This window comes from Sebastes umbrosus, chromosome 17, assembly GCF_015220745.1.
Source record: "Sebastes umbrosus isolate fSebUmb1 chromosome 17, fSebUmb1.pri, whole genome shotgun sequence".
NCBI lineage: Eukaryota > Metazoa > Chordata > Actinopteri > Perciformes > Sebastidae > Sebastes > Sebastes umbrosus.
In genome coordinates this window covers 11,479,132-11,498,603 of record NC_051285.1, presented here as the reverse complement: position 1 = coordinate 11,498,603, position 19,472 = coordinate 11,479,132, and the positions used below count along the sequence as shown (strand labels likewise).

Here is a 19,472-nt window from a genome sequence, read left to right as displayed (position 1 = left end):
ACGTCAAAGCCGGAATAAGTTTGTTGCTCAAACAGCTGCACACATGTCCATCTTATTATTAGAAACAAATATATTTTATTTTTTTATTTTTTTATTATTGATAACATATTTGTATTATTGTTTGCCTTGTATTATTCAAAACATTAAATGAGAAAAAAATTATAAATAATAAATAAACAATAATAAATAAATACATGAATAAATAAAATTACTACAAATAAGGATAATGTATTATTAGTAGCCTAATAATATTAAGGACCTCCCTCTCTCTGATGTAAGATATGAAATATAAGTTGTATTCGAAAATTCAATAGGCCTATAAACAATGATTTAATTTATGCACACATCAGCTGCACACATGTCCAGCTTATTATTATTAGCAGATATTAAATAGCTCCATAAACGATTGTTTAATTTATTTGTATTATTATTATTATAATAATAACATATTTGTATTATTATTTGCCTTCATTGTGATTTTATTGGTTTTGGATATATGCATTGGAAATTATTAACTAAGAAAATGACGTTATTCAAAATATTAAATGAGAAAAAATAAAAATAATAAATAAATACAAAATAATAAATAAATACATAAATAAATAAAAATGATTACAAATAAGGATAATGCATTATTATTAGCCTAATAATATTAAGGATAATGACTACCCTTCCTCTCTCTGCTGTGCTGTAAGATATGAAATATAAGTTGTCTTCGAAAATGCAATAGGCCTATAAACAATGATTTGATTTAATTTGTATTATTAATAATGATAATAATAATAGTATATATTTTTATTATTTGCCTTTATTGTGATCAAATATTATTGGTTTTAAATATATGCATTGGAAATGAATAACAGAGAAAATTATATGATTAAATAAAAACATGAAATGAGAAAAATAATAATAATAAATACATAAATAAATATTACAAATAAGGATAATGTATCATTAGTAGCCTAATAATATTTTAGGATAATACCTACCCTGCCTCACTCTACTGTAAGATATAAAAAAAAAAATGAGTTGTCTTCACGTTTCTGAATTTGAATATGACTCTTTTTTTTTTCCTTTTTTGTTTAATTATTAAACATAGAAACACTCATGAACCACTGGTAGGACATAAAGAGAGACAGTAAAGCTATTGGTTCATTTGCACTGGATCCACTAGATGGAGCTCAAAACTCAGGAGACTGTAAACCACCTCTGGATCTCCATTTAGAGATGATCTTCTGTGCTGGAATAAAACCAGAACCAGGTTTTCTGTGTGTAAACAAGCTTGGGGTAAATTAAAGCCCCTGGAAACGCTGTTTCAAATCTTTCAAATACAGACATGACTATAAAAGCAACAATCACATGTAAGATCAACTTTAAAATCATCCTTTAGGTTTTTATTTATTGAGAGTTTAACAGTCAAAACAAACTAAAACTAATCCACTTGATGTGTGGGTTTGAGGAGATTTGATGGACAGTAACTACATCAGATTCTGATTCAAATGTTCATTGAGAAAATATGTTTTTACTCTTTAAACACAACTTTTGGAATATGCAGCATATGAGCACAATAAAATAATGAATGTCTTGACGCAGGGCCCCTCTACAAGATAAGTGAATAATGCAGCACCCACCTTTATTGATATTGTTCTGTAGTGGGGTAAGTTTTCAATAAATTTGCATTAATGAAATTACCAAAATATAAAACATACACACAAACACATCACATCTCACAAGATAAGGGCAATATACACAATACAGAGAATTGTATTAAAAGTCTGTAAAAATAACAGGGAAACTCATCTCTGATGCAATATTCACAGCAAATAATCCGCTCAATACAAACTTCCTGCAGTTATTGCGTCCACTATTTGGGTTACTTCTTGTACAGTTTATCAGTTGTTCTCTACTGTTGTTGTTATGCATTGAATATAATATGAAATATCTATAAGATATGTCACTTAGTCAGGGGTTTACTCAATGATAGAAAAGGGGTCCCCTAACAAAAATGGTTGGGAACCACTGATTTAGCACCACCATTTGATTTATGACCAAATATCTAATAAACTAACAACACAATCATCAGCCTCGGCTGGACTTAATTGAGTTTAGTGCTGAAATTATACTTCCCTAGCATCAGCATGTTAGCATTATGTCATTGTGTGTGTTAAAAGTCCCCAGAAAGAGGTCACATGACCCCACCTGAGGCAGGGAGGATAAATCAAACTCAGGTGTAACCACTTAAAGATATGCCGCCTTCCTCCCTTTGTTCTCCCTTCTTTGACCTCAGACATGATGTATGAATAATTTAATGCTTTCATTTACTTTATTATCTCACAATGTCTGTTGATGATTTGATTTATTATTAATGAGTTTGTTCTCCCTTTGCAGAGCTAAAACCACACACACACTTACAGATGGAGGCAACCAAAGAACTAATAAGATCTGCTCTGCAGGAATGGGACAGTGTACTCCTTCTGTGCTCATATCCTTTAAGTCAAGTCCATCAGTGAGTATATTAGTATGCTTTTTTAGCATTTAGCTCAAAGCACCACTGTGCCTAAGTAGCCTGCAGCTTCAGAGCCGCTAACATGGGGGTAGACTCTACTTTCCAAATCACATACTTTTTACTTTTAGTACGTACTGCAGCTGTTGCATACAATATGCATACAATTGGGTCGTACTACTCCATCATCACATTGCTCCTTTGACCTTCATATATCTGCTGCACAGAGGATTGTGGGTCAGAATAGCCAGAAAAGCATGCTGGCTTGCATACCGCAAAATGTGACCGGATGTAGTAGAACATCCTGGTTGTATTTAACTGCATTAACACACTATGTATTGGGACATACTAAATGTTTTTTTCTGGCATACTAAGTAGTATGGTAGTATGAGTATTGGAACGCACAGCTAGTCTTGTTTCTGTCCATCAGGAATGATCGCATGGGCTCATTTCACCAGTACATTATCTCATATTATACTCGGCTATAGCTTCATGTCATGTACCTCATCATCTTGTTGGTGTGCATCATTTCATCTCATTCTGTCCGGACCTCTAAATAATTGATAATGCTGTTTGTGCCCTTTGGCGATGATGCTCCACATGAGACGCTCCACATCATTGTTAGTGTCTTCAAAAAGGCTCAGCCTCCTACTGTGTGTTCACTCGGCTGGTCCTAAATAAAACCACTAAGTACATGGGAACAGTGCCAACTTGGGCTTTTGTGACCAGGTGCTAACATGACATTTGCTTCACTCTGTAGCCTATATATTTCTACATGTCTGTCTCTTCTCAGAGTCCTCTATGCAAAGAAAAACAGCCTGCTACCTCAGCACACAGCACTTTGCCTATATATTTAATTTTGATTCAGTACTTACCATGGAGTACTTGGTGCTCCTTTTAATGTAGCTTGTATTGTGTTTTATATAAATGTGTTTTAATATGTCCCGCCTAGATGTGATATGTTGTATTTTAATGTACCCTTTTTAATAACAGTTTTTGCACATGCAAACCAAAAACAAATTTCTGCCTTTTGTATGCAAAAAGTGGTATTAGTATTTTCTATTCTATTCTAAATTCATACGTAAAATAGGAACACATAAGCAACATAGGACAACAAACATAGGAATAATATGACACACTTGGTAAGATGAGCACTGCAAGTTACTCAGTACACTGGATTCAAACGGGTCCGCAGATACAAAGAACCTGACCGCGGTTGCCAGAACAGCCCAGTGTACCACCTTTAGCATCACATACGGCAGGGAAAGTGAAAGCCAACCACAGATTCACTCTCCTCTTGGAACAAGCTTTTTCCGTGTGTTTAATACTCTTATCGACATGGGAGTGGGCAAATATGCTGCTTTATGCAAATATATGTATATATTTATGATTGGAAATCAATTATCAACACAAAAAAATGCCAAATATTGTCCGGAAACCCTCACAGGTACTGCATTTAACATAAAAAATATGCTCAAATCATAACATGACAAACTCAAGCCCAACTAGGCAACAACAGCTGTCAGTGTGTCAGTGTGCTGACTTGACTATGACTTGCCCCAAACTGCATGTGATTATCATAAAGTGGGCATGTCTGTAAAGGGGAGACTCGTGGGTACCCATAGAACCCATTTTCATTCACATATCTTTAGGTCAGAGGTCAAGGGACCCGTTTGAAAATGGCCATGCCAGTTTTTCCTTGCCAAAATTTAGCACAAGTGTGGAGCGTTATTTAACCTCCTTCACAAGCTAGTATGACATGGTTGGTACCAATGGATTCCTTAGGTTTTCTAGGTTCATATGATGCCAGCATCTTCACTCTAGCTTTAAAACTGAATCTAAATCGCATTATTATCGTGTTAACATTGACAGCCCTAGTATTTGAATAATTTAGTTATCTGTCTTCAACTCACCTTTGTCTGTCACTTTTTCTACCTTAATATCAGTTTCAGTCAAATCAAAGTAACACAGCCAGTTTTATTTGTGTAGTTCCATTGTTTTGATTATTTGCATGCAAAGTCCAAAATAGTTGCAGTCTTTCTTTCCCTCTCTTTTTATTTGTGTGTGTAATTGGTCATCATTCGGTCATGTGTTCAGCGGGGAGATCCTCGTCAGAGGGAATCACTCTGTCACGATGGGTTTAGTTTGATGATCAGAGGGCCGAGAGCCAGGGAAGCCGCAGTGGTTCCAGGAAATGGTACTGCAGACGAACTAGTGATTAGTATGTGATCTGCTCTAATAAAACCTGAGCCTACCACACGTGTTTTATTTTAACCTGCCCAGATAACGAATAGGTGCGGTTATGCACGAAAGGTGAGAAAATGTAAACTGTGGAAATGATTCATTAAATAACGTCTCCCGCTTGAAGCTTTATTTTCCTGGTCCATCATTTCAAGCTCTCATCTGCACAGCTTCTTTATTTTGATTTGAACTCACACCTCAGTTAAGCCATGGTCATCACAACACAGTGACTCTGTGGGGCGTCCTGGTGGCCTGGAGTCACTCTGCTGGCTGGATTCTAACTAAGACCTTTTGTCATTTGACTATTTTAGTAACAAATACAGCATTTAGGCCTAAAGAAGTAATTTTTTTTTTATATTGTCTAACGGTTCTTGCTAATCCCAAAAGCCTCCAAATGATGGTAACAATGACCCATTCTTGTGGCTCATTAACGGACAAAGAAAAGAAAGGACACACTGCTGGCGCTGTGTTAAGAGTTAGTTCTTTTACCTGCATCCCAAACAAGGATTCAGTCAGGGAACCTGCATTACCCCAAATATCAGTGTGTTAGTATGAGTCAGTGTTAGAAAAAAAATGCAACTATCTGAACCATTATATTGTCAACAATCCCCTTTAACTGGCCCTTATGTGCCACATCTTCAAAGTCAGCTGTCAGGCTATTAAATAGATGTTATTGTTTAAGTTCAACTATGGGAAGCTGATGGATGAAATAAAAACTGACCTTGTAAGATGGGAAATACTTCCCCAATCCCTAATAGAACGAGTGGAAACGATACGAATGAACATTCTGCCAAGGCTGCTCTTTATGTTCCAATCTTTACCCCATTTTTACAATTAAAACAATTAATAAATGGCTATCTAAATTCATTTGGCAAAACAAAAGTTACAAAAGTAAATTTAAAAGACTTTTATGCTCAAAGGAAAATGGAGGCCTAGATTTACCCAACCTGGAAAAATATTGCTGGGCAGCCCAGCTCAGATTAATGGTTAAAAAGAAGATCATATCGTATATATACAAGATATTACAAGAAGAACTAATGGATAACAGCTTGGACATTAAAGAAAAATGGGAACTGGAGATGAACACTATATTTCGGATAAAAACTGGGAACTATATCGTGCAGAGAGGGACATAGAATAACGAATAGCCCCACTTGGAAGGAATTTGACTGGAAAGTCAGGATGAGGTTTTTCAGGACTCCTCTTGGCACATCAAAATTCGGTGGTACCTCCGATTAATGCTAGAGGGGCTGTGGCCTAAAAGGAGACCACCGGCACATCTTCTGGGAATGTCCAAAACTACTAGAATACTGGCAAAATATACAAAAAGAAATTAATAAATGTTTGGATATAGAACTGCCCTTAAAACCATCTTATTTTATACTGGGAATAATACCAGAGGATATAGAAGACAATAATCGGATATTACTACTCAGAGTCCTACTTTTAATTGCTAAGAAGATGATTACAGTGTCCTGGTTGAGGCCGCAGCCCCCCTCAGTAACACAATGGAGGGAGAAGGTTAAAGAGGTTTACTACATGGAAAACATCACTGCAAGGTTACAACTAAGGACAGATGTATTCTTAATTAAGTGGTCCCAAATAACCTAATTTTTCTTAATTGATGTGAACTAAAATAATTATACTTCTCTTCTCTTCTTGCCTAGTGTGAGTGGGTAGGCATGTTGTTTTTCCTCCCTGTACATCTGTGTATTCTCTGGGCCTATGGACAAAGAGTGTTGCTCGTTCCTACTTGGTGGAGTGATGTGTGGACATTGTGTGGATGTCGAGGCTCACGGGTTGCCTCCTAAGGACACGTGACCCTGCTGTGTTATGTCAAAACATGTGACTATGCTGTACGACTGTACCTGTTGAAAGGAAATATAAAGAAGTTAAAAAAAAAAATAGATGTTATTGGTCACTTTAAGCACCATAGATGTGGGTCAGTAGGGGCCTACTACACCCACTAGTAGGTTTTATCATCTATTCACATGGCTGATCACATAAAGAAACTATAAAAAAAACATGATTCAATTTGAAATGTGTTTCTGTTTAGCATTATGAAACAGGTCTGAATATTAATGTTAAAAAGTTTTACAGTACAAATAGTTCCAATGGCTAAGAGTACAAATAGTAGTAAGCATATGGTTAATTACGATTGTGATTCATTGTTATGATTATAAAAATGTGACCCTGTAAGGGGTCCCTGGCCTCTGATTTATATCAGTTGGATATATCGTGACTAATGACGTTATAGAACTTACAACAATAGCTTGTCCAAGACTTTGTGGAGTTTCAAAGGTCAAAGGAGAATCTTTCTAGTGATTCTGGGTAATCTTTGGCACATTCATGAGTCTCTGTTGAATAAGACAGCTTATCTGACGTTGCCGCCGATGCTCCCATCATCCACGCTGTAATAAGACTAGGAGCTCTTAATCTGCTGAGATCAGACGGACTGGAATACTGAGAATCTCCACAAAGACCTCAAAATATTACACACTTTTTTACTTGTACTGTTTACCCGTTCTTTTATGATATAAAACTGTTTTTTGTTTTTTTTAATTGTCTATCCGATTAGTTGGTTCCCTGAGAAAAATAGAATGCAAACTGCAGAGTTAAGAGTTAAAGCTTTTGTTTACTGTTGTCTCGTTAATGAAATCCTTTTTCTCATCTATTGGTGGGAGAAATTTGTCTTCAATTTGCTAGTGTTTAACCTCTGTGTCTGTGAGCTGAAAAACATAAGCAAAAAGCAATAAGGAAAGATACTTTAGATGCTTGTTCTCAGTATGAGCCATTGTTTAAAAGAGGTGCAGCTCACAGATAGTTCAGGTTAATAATAGCAGCTCAAAGGGCTATTATTAAACACCAACGTATCTAGCAGCAAAACTCATGTCCTGACACATCCAAGCGTTTTGACAAAAAAAAAATCCCTCTCAGTTAACTCTGATTTGAAAAGGCCTTAGATTTGTTTTACCCTGATTTATTGCAAATTAAAACAAACTTGATTGCTTTGTTTGTTGAGGTGCAGATGGGATTATCAGCCTACTACTACACATGCCATGTGGCGACTGTGACGTCATATGTTTGTCCCTGTGATTTAACATTATCGAACCCTTTGTAGTACCAAAAAAAGCCATCCGCTAATTGCTTAAATGGATTATGAAGGAGGCAACCACAGTGATAATGGACAGCTTAAGCCCGAATGATGCTCAGAGAGACGCTGCCTGTATAAAAGGGCAGATCAACTGTTCCAGAGCGCACTCTCCTCTCTTACCCTGACACACTCGACCAAGGTCCCAGACAACTGAGAAGAGGTAAGACTTCATCTTCATGGATGGATGGAAAGATGGATGAGTGGATGGATGGATGGATGAATATAGTGTTGATACTAATGATGACATACAGCTGTTGCCTGTTGCACATTTGGAGCAAGAATGTTCTTTTTAATTAGGAAAAACTACATGGGCTCATACTTGAAAGATTATATACGGTTGTTCCAGAAACTCAGAAAATCTGTGAGTTGTTACACCTTGGAGTTAAGTGGGAATGGTAGTTGTCATCTAGTAATTGTATCACACTGTGCAGTCTTTCACAAGTCATTTTACATACAGGTTTCTACAACAGATGAATGTCAATGAGAAAGATGCATATTTTTGCTTACCAATTTACATACCAGTCAGTGATGGAATGTAACTTAAGTACATTTACTCAAGGACTGTACTTAAGTACAGTTTTGACATACTTGTACTTGAGTATTTCCATTTTATGCTACTTTCTACTTCTACATCACTACATTTACTTGACACTTACAGTTACTTTTTATTGATCAGATTATATGATGTGGTGCAGTACTGTACTACTGATCTACCCAGTAGTAAACAAAGTATCAAAAAATTACTCCACATTGACGAACTACAACATTAAAGAGCTCTTACGTGTATTTGTTAATGATAAAAACAGAACGATATAATATTCTACGATAAAATACCACTGTGAAAGGAGCCATTCGGAACTTCAATTACATTTTGCTGATAAAACATTTGTACTTTTACTTTTAAGTAACATTTTGAATTCAAGACTTTGACTTGAAATGTAGCATTTTGAGGCTATTTCGACTTTTACTTATGTAAAAGGTTGGAGTACTTCTTCCACCACTGGTACCAGGCTGCCATAAGGAGTCAAAATATGACTAATGTAGTATTAAACCAGCCTAAATGATTGATGATGGGGTTGCAGGTTAATGTGCTAATGTGCGGTTAGACAGCACAAAATTGCAGCCCTGATGCTGAGCCATAAGGGCAATCAGATATCAGGTCAATTAATAAATAATGCTACTCACAAAAATCATTTCACAGTGTGAAATACACGATACAGTTCATCGGCTCAAGGTCCAAGGTTCTTTATTTGTCATTTGTGAATTCCCAAAGCAGTTATTGGCAATGAAAATCTTTGGTCTCTGATTCCTTACTTATTTATAAAAGGGGAAATCACACAAGTAAAATAAAATTATGATCTAAGGCATAAAATAGTGCAGTTAAATTATAGGACTTAATATAAACATATGTAAAAAATAGTAATGTAAATTTGTAATTTCGTTGACCATATTTCAAACATGACATCAGGTCTCTTAGATCATCTTTAGCCGACAACCAGCAGTAAGTTTGCTAAACAGAGCCATAATAATAACAGAACATGCATCCATTAATCCGTTAATATATAACAGGTAAAGAGGATATATATAAAATGTTTGATACTATCGTACTTTTTCAGAAAAATGGTTGCAAGAATCGAGGAAAACAGTGATGTAAAGTGGTGATGTTCCTTAGTGTTTAGATTTGATGCAGCCGTCACAGGTGAGCATTTTCAGCAAGCCAATCAGAATTGAGGGATGCACCTTTGCTGTAGCTCTCCGTGGTCCTGAAATGCACACCATGCAATGAATGCACCCATCACAGCAATCTGTGTGTTTTTCCTGCACAGTTTTCAAAGGTCTATCAGGCTTCAACTGTATGTACTGGAAAACCAAGCCTTTACTTACCAAGTTCTTAAGTGTTTCATAGTAAATGTGTAGTAGAACTCACAAGTGAATGAGACCAAACTGTCTCAGGACAGTATAGGTGATGCAATGAAATTAGCAAACCCCATTTTAGAATTAAAGAACAACAACTAATCAAATGTTTTCAGCCCTGTAGACCTTTCTGTAATAATCCGTATTACAGGGCTATAGAGAGCTAAAGTTAGTGTCTCATTAAGTCCAGGAATACTGCATGTGAGTTACTGAATGGGTTTCATCCATTTAACTGTTCTCAAATAGTCCAAACAAGCTTTGGCACCACGGTTACGTTTGGGGTTTGAGGGGAACATGCCGTGACATAATGGTGTAAATCTGGCCTGGAGCTTGGTGTCAGTTGGACGGAAGGGGGGGGCAAGTTAGTGGATACGGAATAAACCAGGAGCCCTGACACGGATGGTATAATCTTATCACAAAGGATTAACCTTCTGTACACTCAAAACAAAACACCACTCCGGCTGCCACACAGATGGTGAAGGATCAATGTCTTCATGACAACATCTGACTGATGCTTTGACCTCCTGATAACCTGGAGTCACTTATTTTTCTTTTTTCTTCCAACAGAACAATCTCTAAAGATCGTCCAGAGATGGCAAAGTAAGTGCTGCTTTCCTTTTGTGATTTTCTTTCTGTCCCCCCCAAAGGTATAACGAAAAAGTAGTATACTTCAAGTTTATTTTATGAAGTAAAATTAAGTTCAATTATATTTCCAAAGTATACTTCATGTAGTCAGTATACTAACATCATTGTACTAGTAGTATACTTTTAAGTGTACTTTAAATGTAAGAATAGGAAACTTTGAGTACACAACTAGTTTACTTATAAGTTGTATTTTGTACTGCAACATGAAGTGAACTATACCACATACATACAACTTATATGTATGCTGTTAGTTTACTAGTTATATACTAAAAGCCCATTTTTTAGTTCATGAAAGTACACATTAAAATATACTCTCAGTAAACAACTATTTTATTAGTTTTTATTGCTAGTATACTTGTAAGTTTTCTTTAACTTATAGTACTTAGCCAATGATTTATGCATTACATAAAGAGACCTTTGCTATTTGACGTTATACGTTTACAAACTCTCACACCCTCTAATAGGCTATTCTATGAAAAAGTAAGCATAAGTCAAATATACTTAGACTTTTCTGTATACTTGTCAGTAGGAGCCAAGTATACTTAAGTGTAATTTTGTTAAGTAATGTCTGATAAGTACATGAAAAGTAAACTGAAAGTATACTCTCTTATTTTAAGTTGAAAAGAAGTAGCACACATGAATAAACTTCTGTTTGGTAAGGGTAGATCTCTTACTTCAACCTTCAAACTGAATAATCAAAGCTTAAAAAAAGATTAAAAAGTCTTTAAATGAATATTGTGCAGATAATCACACTGTAACTTCCCAAAAAACAATACTTGAAAGTTATTATTGTTGCTAAAATAAGAGCTGAAACACTGACATTAAGACCTGTAATCACTTCCAAAACTGTACTACCTTGGGGTTGCAGACTTTGCCGACCCCTAGAAGTGACTTAAAGTATTTATTTAATGTTTGAAAAGGCTTAGTCAGTTGGTGCATCGATACAAACGTGGTCTCAGACAGTAACAGAGGTAATCAGCTAATTAGGAACCCTGCCACACCATTTGGAGCTCCCTCGCCTGGGCCAGCCTCTCAATCGGGGCACATTGAGGTAAAGCTGCTCCACTCTTAGCTGTTCCTAACTGGATGAAAGGGAATAAGGGATTACTGGCCCTTCTGCTGCTTGCAAAGGAACAAACATTACCTTCAGAGTCTAAAACGTATCAATCATTTTATATGCTCAATCCAGACAAAAACTCTTATTTACTTTGTTTGCTATACTATTACAAATCTATTCAACTTTTTATGAATAAAGAATAGTCTTAAAGTGATGTTTCTCTTCTTTTTTTTCACAGGGTTTTCAAGAAGACCAGTAAAGGTGGAGCGGTAAGTTACATTTTTGTTTTGAGTTCTTCTTGTGTCGTGATTTTAAGATATTTTTCATCAATGGAAAGTGAATGAAACATACTTGGAAACAGGATCTGAAACACTCGCTTCCTTCTGTCTGACAGCTGACCCTCTACCTGGGAAAGAGAGACTATGTGGACCACGTGTCCCAAGTGGACAAAGTCGGTATGTTCCTTCTTCAGTGTGTGTGTGTGTGTGTGTGTAGCTGTGTAGAGAGGATGATAAATATAACACCTGCTGCACTTTACAGATGGTGTTGTGAAGCTGGATTCCTCAGATGTTGGAGGCAGGAAAGGTAACATCATAAAAAAAAGTTCACTTCAAAAGGCAAAACCTTCCCAAATCGAGTAGGAAAACATGAATTTATCTATCTATCATGTGTTGACAGTGTTCGTGCAGCTGGCTTGTGCCTTCCGGTACGGCAGTGACGACCTGGATGTGATAGGCCTCAGCTTCAGGAAGGACATCTGGATCCAGCACTACCAGCTCAACCCTGAGTGCCACAAGCCCGCTCTGTCCGACATGCACGATACGCTGCTGAAGAAGACCGGAGACGGCGCGTTCCCGTTCACTTTTGAAGTACGACAACACGTCCTAGATACAAGTGTGACCTCATCTTGTTCAACCACACGTTCTACCTTTTTGTGTTCAGGTTGAAATGAAATGTTGAAAAATGGTTCATGGACACATCCTTTCTATTGGATCCTTTTAATACCGACTATTAAAGCAGCAGTAGGCAGAATATTTTTGGCATTATTGGGCAAAAATTATATAATAACCTTTCAGCATATTGTATTTCAAGTTTTTCTGAGAGAAAACTAGACTTCTAGACTTTGGCCAATCACAGGTCATTTCAGAGAAAGAGCGTTCCTATTGGCTGTTCATTCAACGGTGGCAGCTGTCAGTCACTCGCGAACTCCAATCAAACGGTCAAACTAAGCAGCGCTGATCAAATATGAATCAATATTCTGTTACTGTAATGCCTCTCACTTCAAATGTTTTCAGAAACATCTTGTAGTGTACTGTTTATAGCTGTAAAATGAGAAAGTGTGCTCCGGCTGGTGGGCGGTGCTTGGTATTTCCTCAATTGATCTCATCATGGCTGCCGGGTCAAAAAGGTTTTCATTTTACAGCATAACAGTACACTACAAGATGTTTCTGAAAACATTTGAGGTGAAAAATAGGCATTAAAGTAATAAAAATAACTTTTTTTTAGTCATATTTTCTCTAATTCTACCCACTGCTGCTTTAAATAGGTAATTGCATTTAAAAAAAAAAGGTCAAATTTTCAAATTTGTTTGAAAACGTTTCTATATAATACGTTTAGAGTTTACAAAATGAAATAAAACAGTATGCCATCCTCAAATTCATTTGACAACCTGGCAATTTTTCAAAAAGGCAAGAAAAGGTTGTTAAACAAGTCCCATAACTGATTCCTCTTTAGTGCTTTGATTGCAATCTCTGAAATTTTTCTTTATTCTTTGAGTGAACAGATACAAAACAACTCTTCTGTTCAGATATAAATGTTCTTCTTTGTCTCTCTAGATTCCCAACAACCTGCCATGCTCAGTCTCTCTGCAGCCTGGACCAGATGACAGCGGGAAGGTAAACCTCAACACCTTTCACCTCTCTGTAGTTAGCTGTCCAGTGTGTGATAGGGCTGGGCGATGTGGAGAAAATCAAATATCACGATATTTGTGACCAAATAACTCTATCGATATTGCGACGATATTGTAGGATTGACTCTTGGTGCTTTCGCAAAATATTTACACAATGAGATTTTTGATTAATAATCATCAGTAATGTGGATATAGTGTACAAAACAAATATTAGAACAGCTAGAACTGTCTTGTAAGTTCAGAAAAATACATCACTTTACTGTAATGCAGCCTTTAAAACCAGGAAAAGACACACTTATTGCCATATGACGATGTCCAAAATCGAAGATGATATCTAGTCCCATATCACGATATCTATATAATATCAATATATTGCCCAGCCCTAGTGTGAGTATGCTCATTGTTACGACTGCTATAACGTTTAATTTTTGCTTTGCAGGCTTGTGGTGTCGACTTTGAGGTCAAAACGTACCTGGCCAACGAGAAGAACAGCGCTGATGAGAAGATTGATAAGAAGTGAGTGTCCATCTCTTTGTGTTCATTCATCTTTCAACTGTTTGCCTGACTATAACATTTTCTCTATTTTTCTCTGTCCCACAGGGACACAGCTCGCCTTATCATTCGTAAAATCCAGTACGCCCCCTCTGAGGTGGGCGCCGGGCCCAAGGCTGATATCTGCAAAAGCTTCATGATGTCCGACAAGCCCGTTCACGTAGAAGCTTCGATGGAGAAAGATGTAAAGTAGCAAAACTTCATTGTTTAGACTGACAAAGCTCGGAAAAAATGTTCAATTCCTGGATACCTATGGGATCATGATTATGTTATTTGATCCCGCAGACACTAAACAGTTGAGCTGAGATAGCCTATTGTAGAGTGCGCCAGGGATGAGGTATCTTTGTAGGCCAACCAGGAAGTTGGCATCGCCCTGGTTCCAATGAGATGTTCCATTGGGTTTCGGATTATTGCAGAAAATAAGCTTGGTGGCAAACACACGTTTATGATACTTACACGTTTTGTTCAACAAGATAATCTTCACAAATGAACACCACTGCTATGATTTTTGAAGTGTAAATGCAATCGGCAGAAGTAAAAGCTAACATTAGGCTATAAACAAACTCGTATTTATTGATGTAATTTATATTGTAGAACAAAACGTTAAAATCTCTTCATCTTGTGTTAACCACAGACCTTATTTCAGGCATCTAACTAAAAACACATTCAAATAACCCATTGACTTCCAGATGCGCTAAAATGCTCAAACTCATTTCTGGGTTTTAAGACTCATGCCTGTACCACTCTATTACTTTTTGACATAACTTTAGACTACATCAAACACATAAAAATGTCTGTCCTAAGGCATTTATTAGTCTTTGACACTGGAAAAGAGGGAAAATGGTAAATTCCCCAAAACTACTGTATCTCTGATCTACCTTTTTAACAAAATCACACATATTTAGGCTATTCTATGCGATCTTTTGATAACTAATGTGATATGTTTCACTTCTATTTCACTGAGCCTGCGTCACGCTTTGAAAACCTCTGCTTTAAAGTGTTATATGTTATTCTAAATGTGTGTTAACGCTTCCAGAGTGAGTTTGAAATGCAGACTATATGTTTCCCCACCATTAACTGTTTTTTCCTGGTTTTGACCACAGCTCTACTTCCACGGTGAAACGATCCCAATCAAAATCAAAATCAACAACGAGAGCAACAAAACAGTCAAGAAATTCAAAATCTCTGGTGGGTACCTCTGATAGCACAAATACTTTTATATAGAGATTTTATACGACTGTTACCAGCAGTGGAAGAATTATTTAGACCTTTTACTTAAGTAAAAGTAGCAATACTAGCAGAGTAAAAATACTTTGTTACAAGTAAAAGTCCTGCGTCTTACTTAAAGTAAAAGTACAAAAATATTAGCATCAAACTATACTTAAAGTATCAATAATAAAAGTACTCGTTATGCATTTCAGAATGATATACATTATATTATTGAATTATAACTATTGATGCATGTGTTCACCATTTTATTGTTGCGGCTGGTAAAGGTGGAGCTCATTTTAAGTACTAAATATACTACTATATATACTTAACCTGTGATAATACATCATAATATATTAGTTGATTTTTTTTTTTATTTTCTATTATTAATAATCTGAATATACAAAGTAACTAAAGCTGTCTAATAAATGTTGTGGAGTAAAAAGTACAATATTTGCTTTCAAAATTAAAAAAAAAAAGTGGAGTAAAAGTATAAAATAACATAAAATGTAAATACTCAAGTCAAGTGCCTCATAATTGTACTTGAGTAAACATACTTAGTTACATTACATCACTGACTGTTACTAAGAGCACAATTATCTTCCTTCTTCTCTCCACAGTGGACCAAACCACAGACATCGTCCTCTACTCAGCGGACAAATACACCAAAGCTGTTTATTGCCAGGAGTTTGGGTAGGTGGACAGAAAACTGGGAACCACAGCAGCAAACATCAAGTATCACGTGCACTTTGGTGTGTTTATGTGTGTGTTTGTATCCTCCGACAGAGAGACAGTGGAGCCCAGCGGCACCTACGAGAACACCCTGAACATCACTCCCTTGCTGGCTGAAAACAAGGAGAAGAGAGGCCTGGCACTGGACGGACGACTGAAGGATGAGGACACTAACTTGGCCTCCACCACCATGTAAGTGCACAAATAGAGCAGACAGGACTAAACTAATTCACTTTTCTTTTTATGTCACTGTGTATCCTGTCTCATAATAGTTTTTAAAAAGACACTTAACTCAATTAAACCTTCTAATCCCACAAATCCTTGTAATTCCTCCTCTCTGCAGACTGCGACCGGGGGTAGAAAAAGATGTGTTGGGGATCCTGGTTTCCTACAAGATTAAAATTAACCTCATGGTGGCCGGAGGAGGGTAAGTGTCTGATCCTGTTTAAAAGAGCAGAGTGTAACATTTCAGGGGTTCTACTAGCAGAAATGGAATATAATATTCATGACTATGTTTTCATTAGTGCATAATCACCTGAAACTAAGAATTGTTAGAGTGCAAAACCGTGTACACGTCTGAGTTTCATTGCTCCTAAAGCAGTGTTATTGCAGCCCTGTCTCCTAAAAATGACGTACCATACGACTAAATTACATTCTCAATTACTTTTTAAACAAATTCATTATTTTGTTGTGGTTTACGTTTGTCTTTAACGTATCACAAATACCTTTGTAAGTCTTCAGATGGCCGCAGCAAGTGACGTAGAACGACGAGCGACGTGCAGAACAACGAGCAACATGCAGAGACGTAGTATATCGAGCGACCGTGAATGAAAATACATTGGTTAAAAACGTTATTGAATAATACCTTGTATAACAAGCGAGAAAGTCCATTACTGGGGGGGTGGATGGGTCCAACAAATACCAGACTTTCACTCCCAGTAGTTTTGTTGCCTGAACCTAATTAAGTAGTTTTGTTGTGTTTTTGTTTTGTTTCCATTTACAACGTTAATCACATGTTTAAAACTGTGACCGTAATCTGGGAGAAAATAGATTTCCCTCAAAATGTATTTTGGTTATGCAGTTTAGTTGTATGGGAACGTAATTTTGTTTGAGACAGGGTTGGGTATTATGGTAAAGATGGCCTCTCAGCACTCAGTGGCTCACGTTATCGCAGTCTTGGAAAGGGAGGAGTGAGCAGAGGGGTGCTCAGTCGGTTGCAATCTGCAACCACACCAGATGTACCAAATACTACACACTGTACCTTTAAATATTTTGGTACAAGGAAACTTTGAATTAAAAAATAAAACAAAAAAAGAATGAAATGAACTAAAACAAACTCTCTCTTGCATTCATGTAGCCTGCTGGGCGGCCTCACTTCCAGGTGAGCGAGCTTTATTTACAATCACATCACAGCCCACGATGCAGCCAGTTAACATTGATCATGAATCGACCTGTATTGTTCTGATCGATTGGTTTTCTTTGCAGTGATGTCACAGTGGAGCTGCCATTGATGCTCATGCACCCCAAACCTGCAGGTATTTTTTATAGTAACTCACACAAACAAACAATATCTCATTGATACCAGTGCAACCTACTGGCTTTTCTAATTATTTCACCCTCTCATCCTACTTTTTTCTTCCTCTCACATCAACCTGCCTCCCCAACTGAGCAGAGTAAAATCGTATCAGTGTAAGTACTAAATCACTTATTTTGTACAAGTTGCCAAGTAAGGAGAACAATTTAGTTGACATTTTATTATATCATTAAATTATCATTTTTAATAATATAATGTCTTGAAACTCCATAGTCAAGGTGAGGTTCATACACAGTATAATTCAGTTTAAGTGGATATAATTTATATACATGACTCTGTAAATATATTTGTCCCTGGTATGCTTTGATTTCTGTGTGTGCACATTTGTGTTTATTCATGTTTATACATTAGGCTCGTCCTTTATTATAGCTTATTGTCTGTCAAACAATCATTATACAAAGCTAAGAATATATTAAAACTCACACGACACTAAAAATGAATGATTGAGGATTATTTTATATTATTAAAAAGAGTAATTTTTCCATTATAATAGACTACAATAAATGTAGTTCAGTGGTCATCCATATAATAATTTATTGCATAATGTTGCCTGTTAGTGGATGTGTTATACAGTATAATGTTAAAACAATTTCAGGTATTTTTGTGATATTTTTTTCCACATACTGAATGTGTTTGTGTTTACTTCTTCCCAGAGAGGACGTTAAGCTGGAGGTTGAGAAGAAACCCACAGAAAGGCGGGAAGACAGCGAGGGCAAGTGACACAAAACAAAGAAGAAGGATGCGACTGGTGAAATGAACCCATACAACAACAATAACCAACCAACTGAAGAGAATGACCTTTTCAACACACCATACGTAATGATGTAACAATCCCCTCACACGTTTTGTCGTTCTTGTTTTTGTTGTTTAATTAATATCATTTAGCTGTAGAGGGAGTATTCTGACTGTAAAATAGTATCCTACATTTAGAGACCAAAGACTTCTGTAGAAACACACACATAATAAAAAAATAAAAATCCTTTTCACCTGGAGTGGGGGAAGATGGGAACTCAGTTTGAAGCTCATAAAAAGCCACTGTGCTTTAAACTACGGTGGTACACCCGTCTGTTATTTACTTTTCTCTTTCTGTGAAATTGACGTCAAGTCGAATAACACATAATACAATAAAATTATTGTAAAAACAGAATTATTGTGGTGTTGGTTTTGTTTGTGTTTCTGTCCCTGCTTATTGTTATTTCATTTGGATGTCAGCATACAGCACATACTGTAACTGGACTCAACTGGTTGTTTTATTTTTCATTGATGGGCCAACACATTGCACTGAAAGGACAGCTTTTATTAGGATATCAGTGTCAACACTGCTCTCATTCACTTGTCCCACAAAATGCAGAGTAACATTTTGTAATTATGGCTACACTAAAGTTGTTAATGGGACACAAAATAGGAAGCATAGGAATGATATTGCCACTACATTATGTTCTTTAGATTGTCACAAAAGAAGCTTACCCTTGTTGTTCATAGTAAATATGGCATATTATAAAATAAAGCCGTCACAGCTACATATGTGACTTAATGTAGAGTGTTTGGCATTTGTGCCCAAAGACTATATTTAGGATGATAAGGAAAAATGCCACAACATTTGTTCTGACTGGTCAAAAGTCTTGAGATTTGGTATGGACATATTTTTGGCAAGTATCTAACAGAATAACTTAATGTAAGAATGTTTTTCTGAGTTTGTCCATGTTTTGGCTAATAATCAATTCTTCTTAAAACATAATTTGTCTTTTAAGAATTGGATTATATTTTAATAGAATAACTACAATTACTGCTTCCAAAATAAACAAATCATGACTCATTGTGCAATCTTAAATTCTAAGGATCATGCATTTGTGGGATGAGCAGCACAGCTGATTATGTGGTGTATTAAATGAATAAAGTGTAAAATTGTCAATATGTCTTGTTCGTTCCTTGTTGTTCGTTCCTTGTTACTGATAGAGAGTT

General features: G+C 36.3%; 1 protein-coding gene across 1 annotated transcript; it reads left to right on the top strand.

Moving 5' to 3' along the window:
- Positions 1-2,221: 2,221 nt before the first annotated feature.
- Positions 2,222-18,657, top strand: LOC119475341 (arrestin-C-like). The gene is made up of 18 exons (XM_037747937.1): positions 2,222-2,294; positions 2,389-2,506; positions 10,380-10,412; positions 11,753-11,783; positions 11,909-11,969; positions 12,055-12,099; positions 12,193-12,383; positions 13,350-13,409; positions 13,863-13,939; positions 14,024-14,159; positions 15,079-15,163; positions 15,805-15,877; positions 15,971-16,108; positions 16,260-16,343; positions 17,274-17,297; positions 17,402-17,451; positions 17,589-17,605; positions 18,164-18,657. The coding sequence occupies exons 2-17, from the start codon at positions 2,415-2,417 to the stop codon at positions 17,591-17,593; spliced, it is 1,185 nt and encodes a 394-aa protein (XP_037603865.1). The 5' UTR covers positions 2,222-2,294; positions 2,389-2,414; the 3' UTR covers positions 17,594-17,605; positions 18,164-18,657.
- The last annotated feature ends 815 nt before the right edge of the window (positions 18,658-19,472 follow it).

Excerpts from the sequence above, each read along its gene's own strand:
- LOC119475341 (XM_037747937.1), top strand. The coding sequence starts at position 2,415 with ATGGAGGCAACCAAAGAACTAATAAGATCTGCTCTGCAGGAATGGGAC. Across the intron at positions 16,344-17,273 it reads CTCATGGTGGCCGGAGGAGG|CCTGCTGGGCGGCCTCACTT; the intron begins GTAAGTGTCTGA and ends GCATTCATGTAG. Across the intron at positions 17,298-17,401 it reads CTGGGCGGCCTCACTTCCAG|TGATGTCACAGTGGAGCTGC; the intron begins GTGAGCGAGCTT and ends TTTTCTTTGCAG.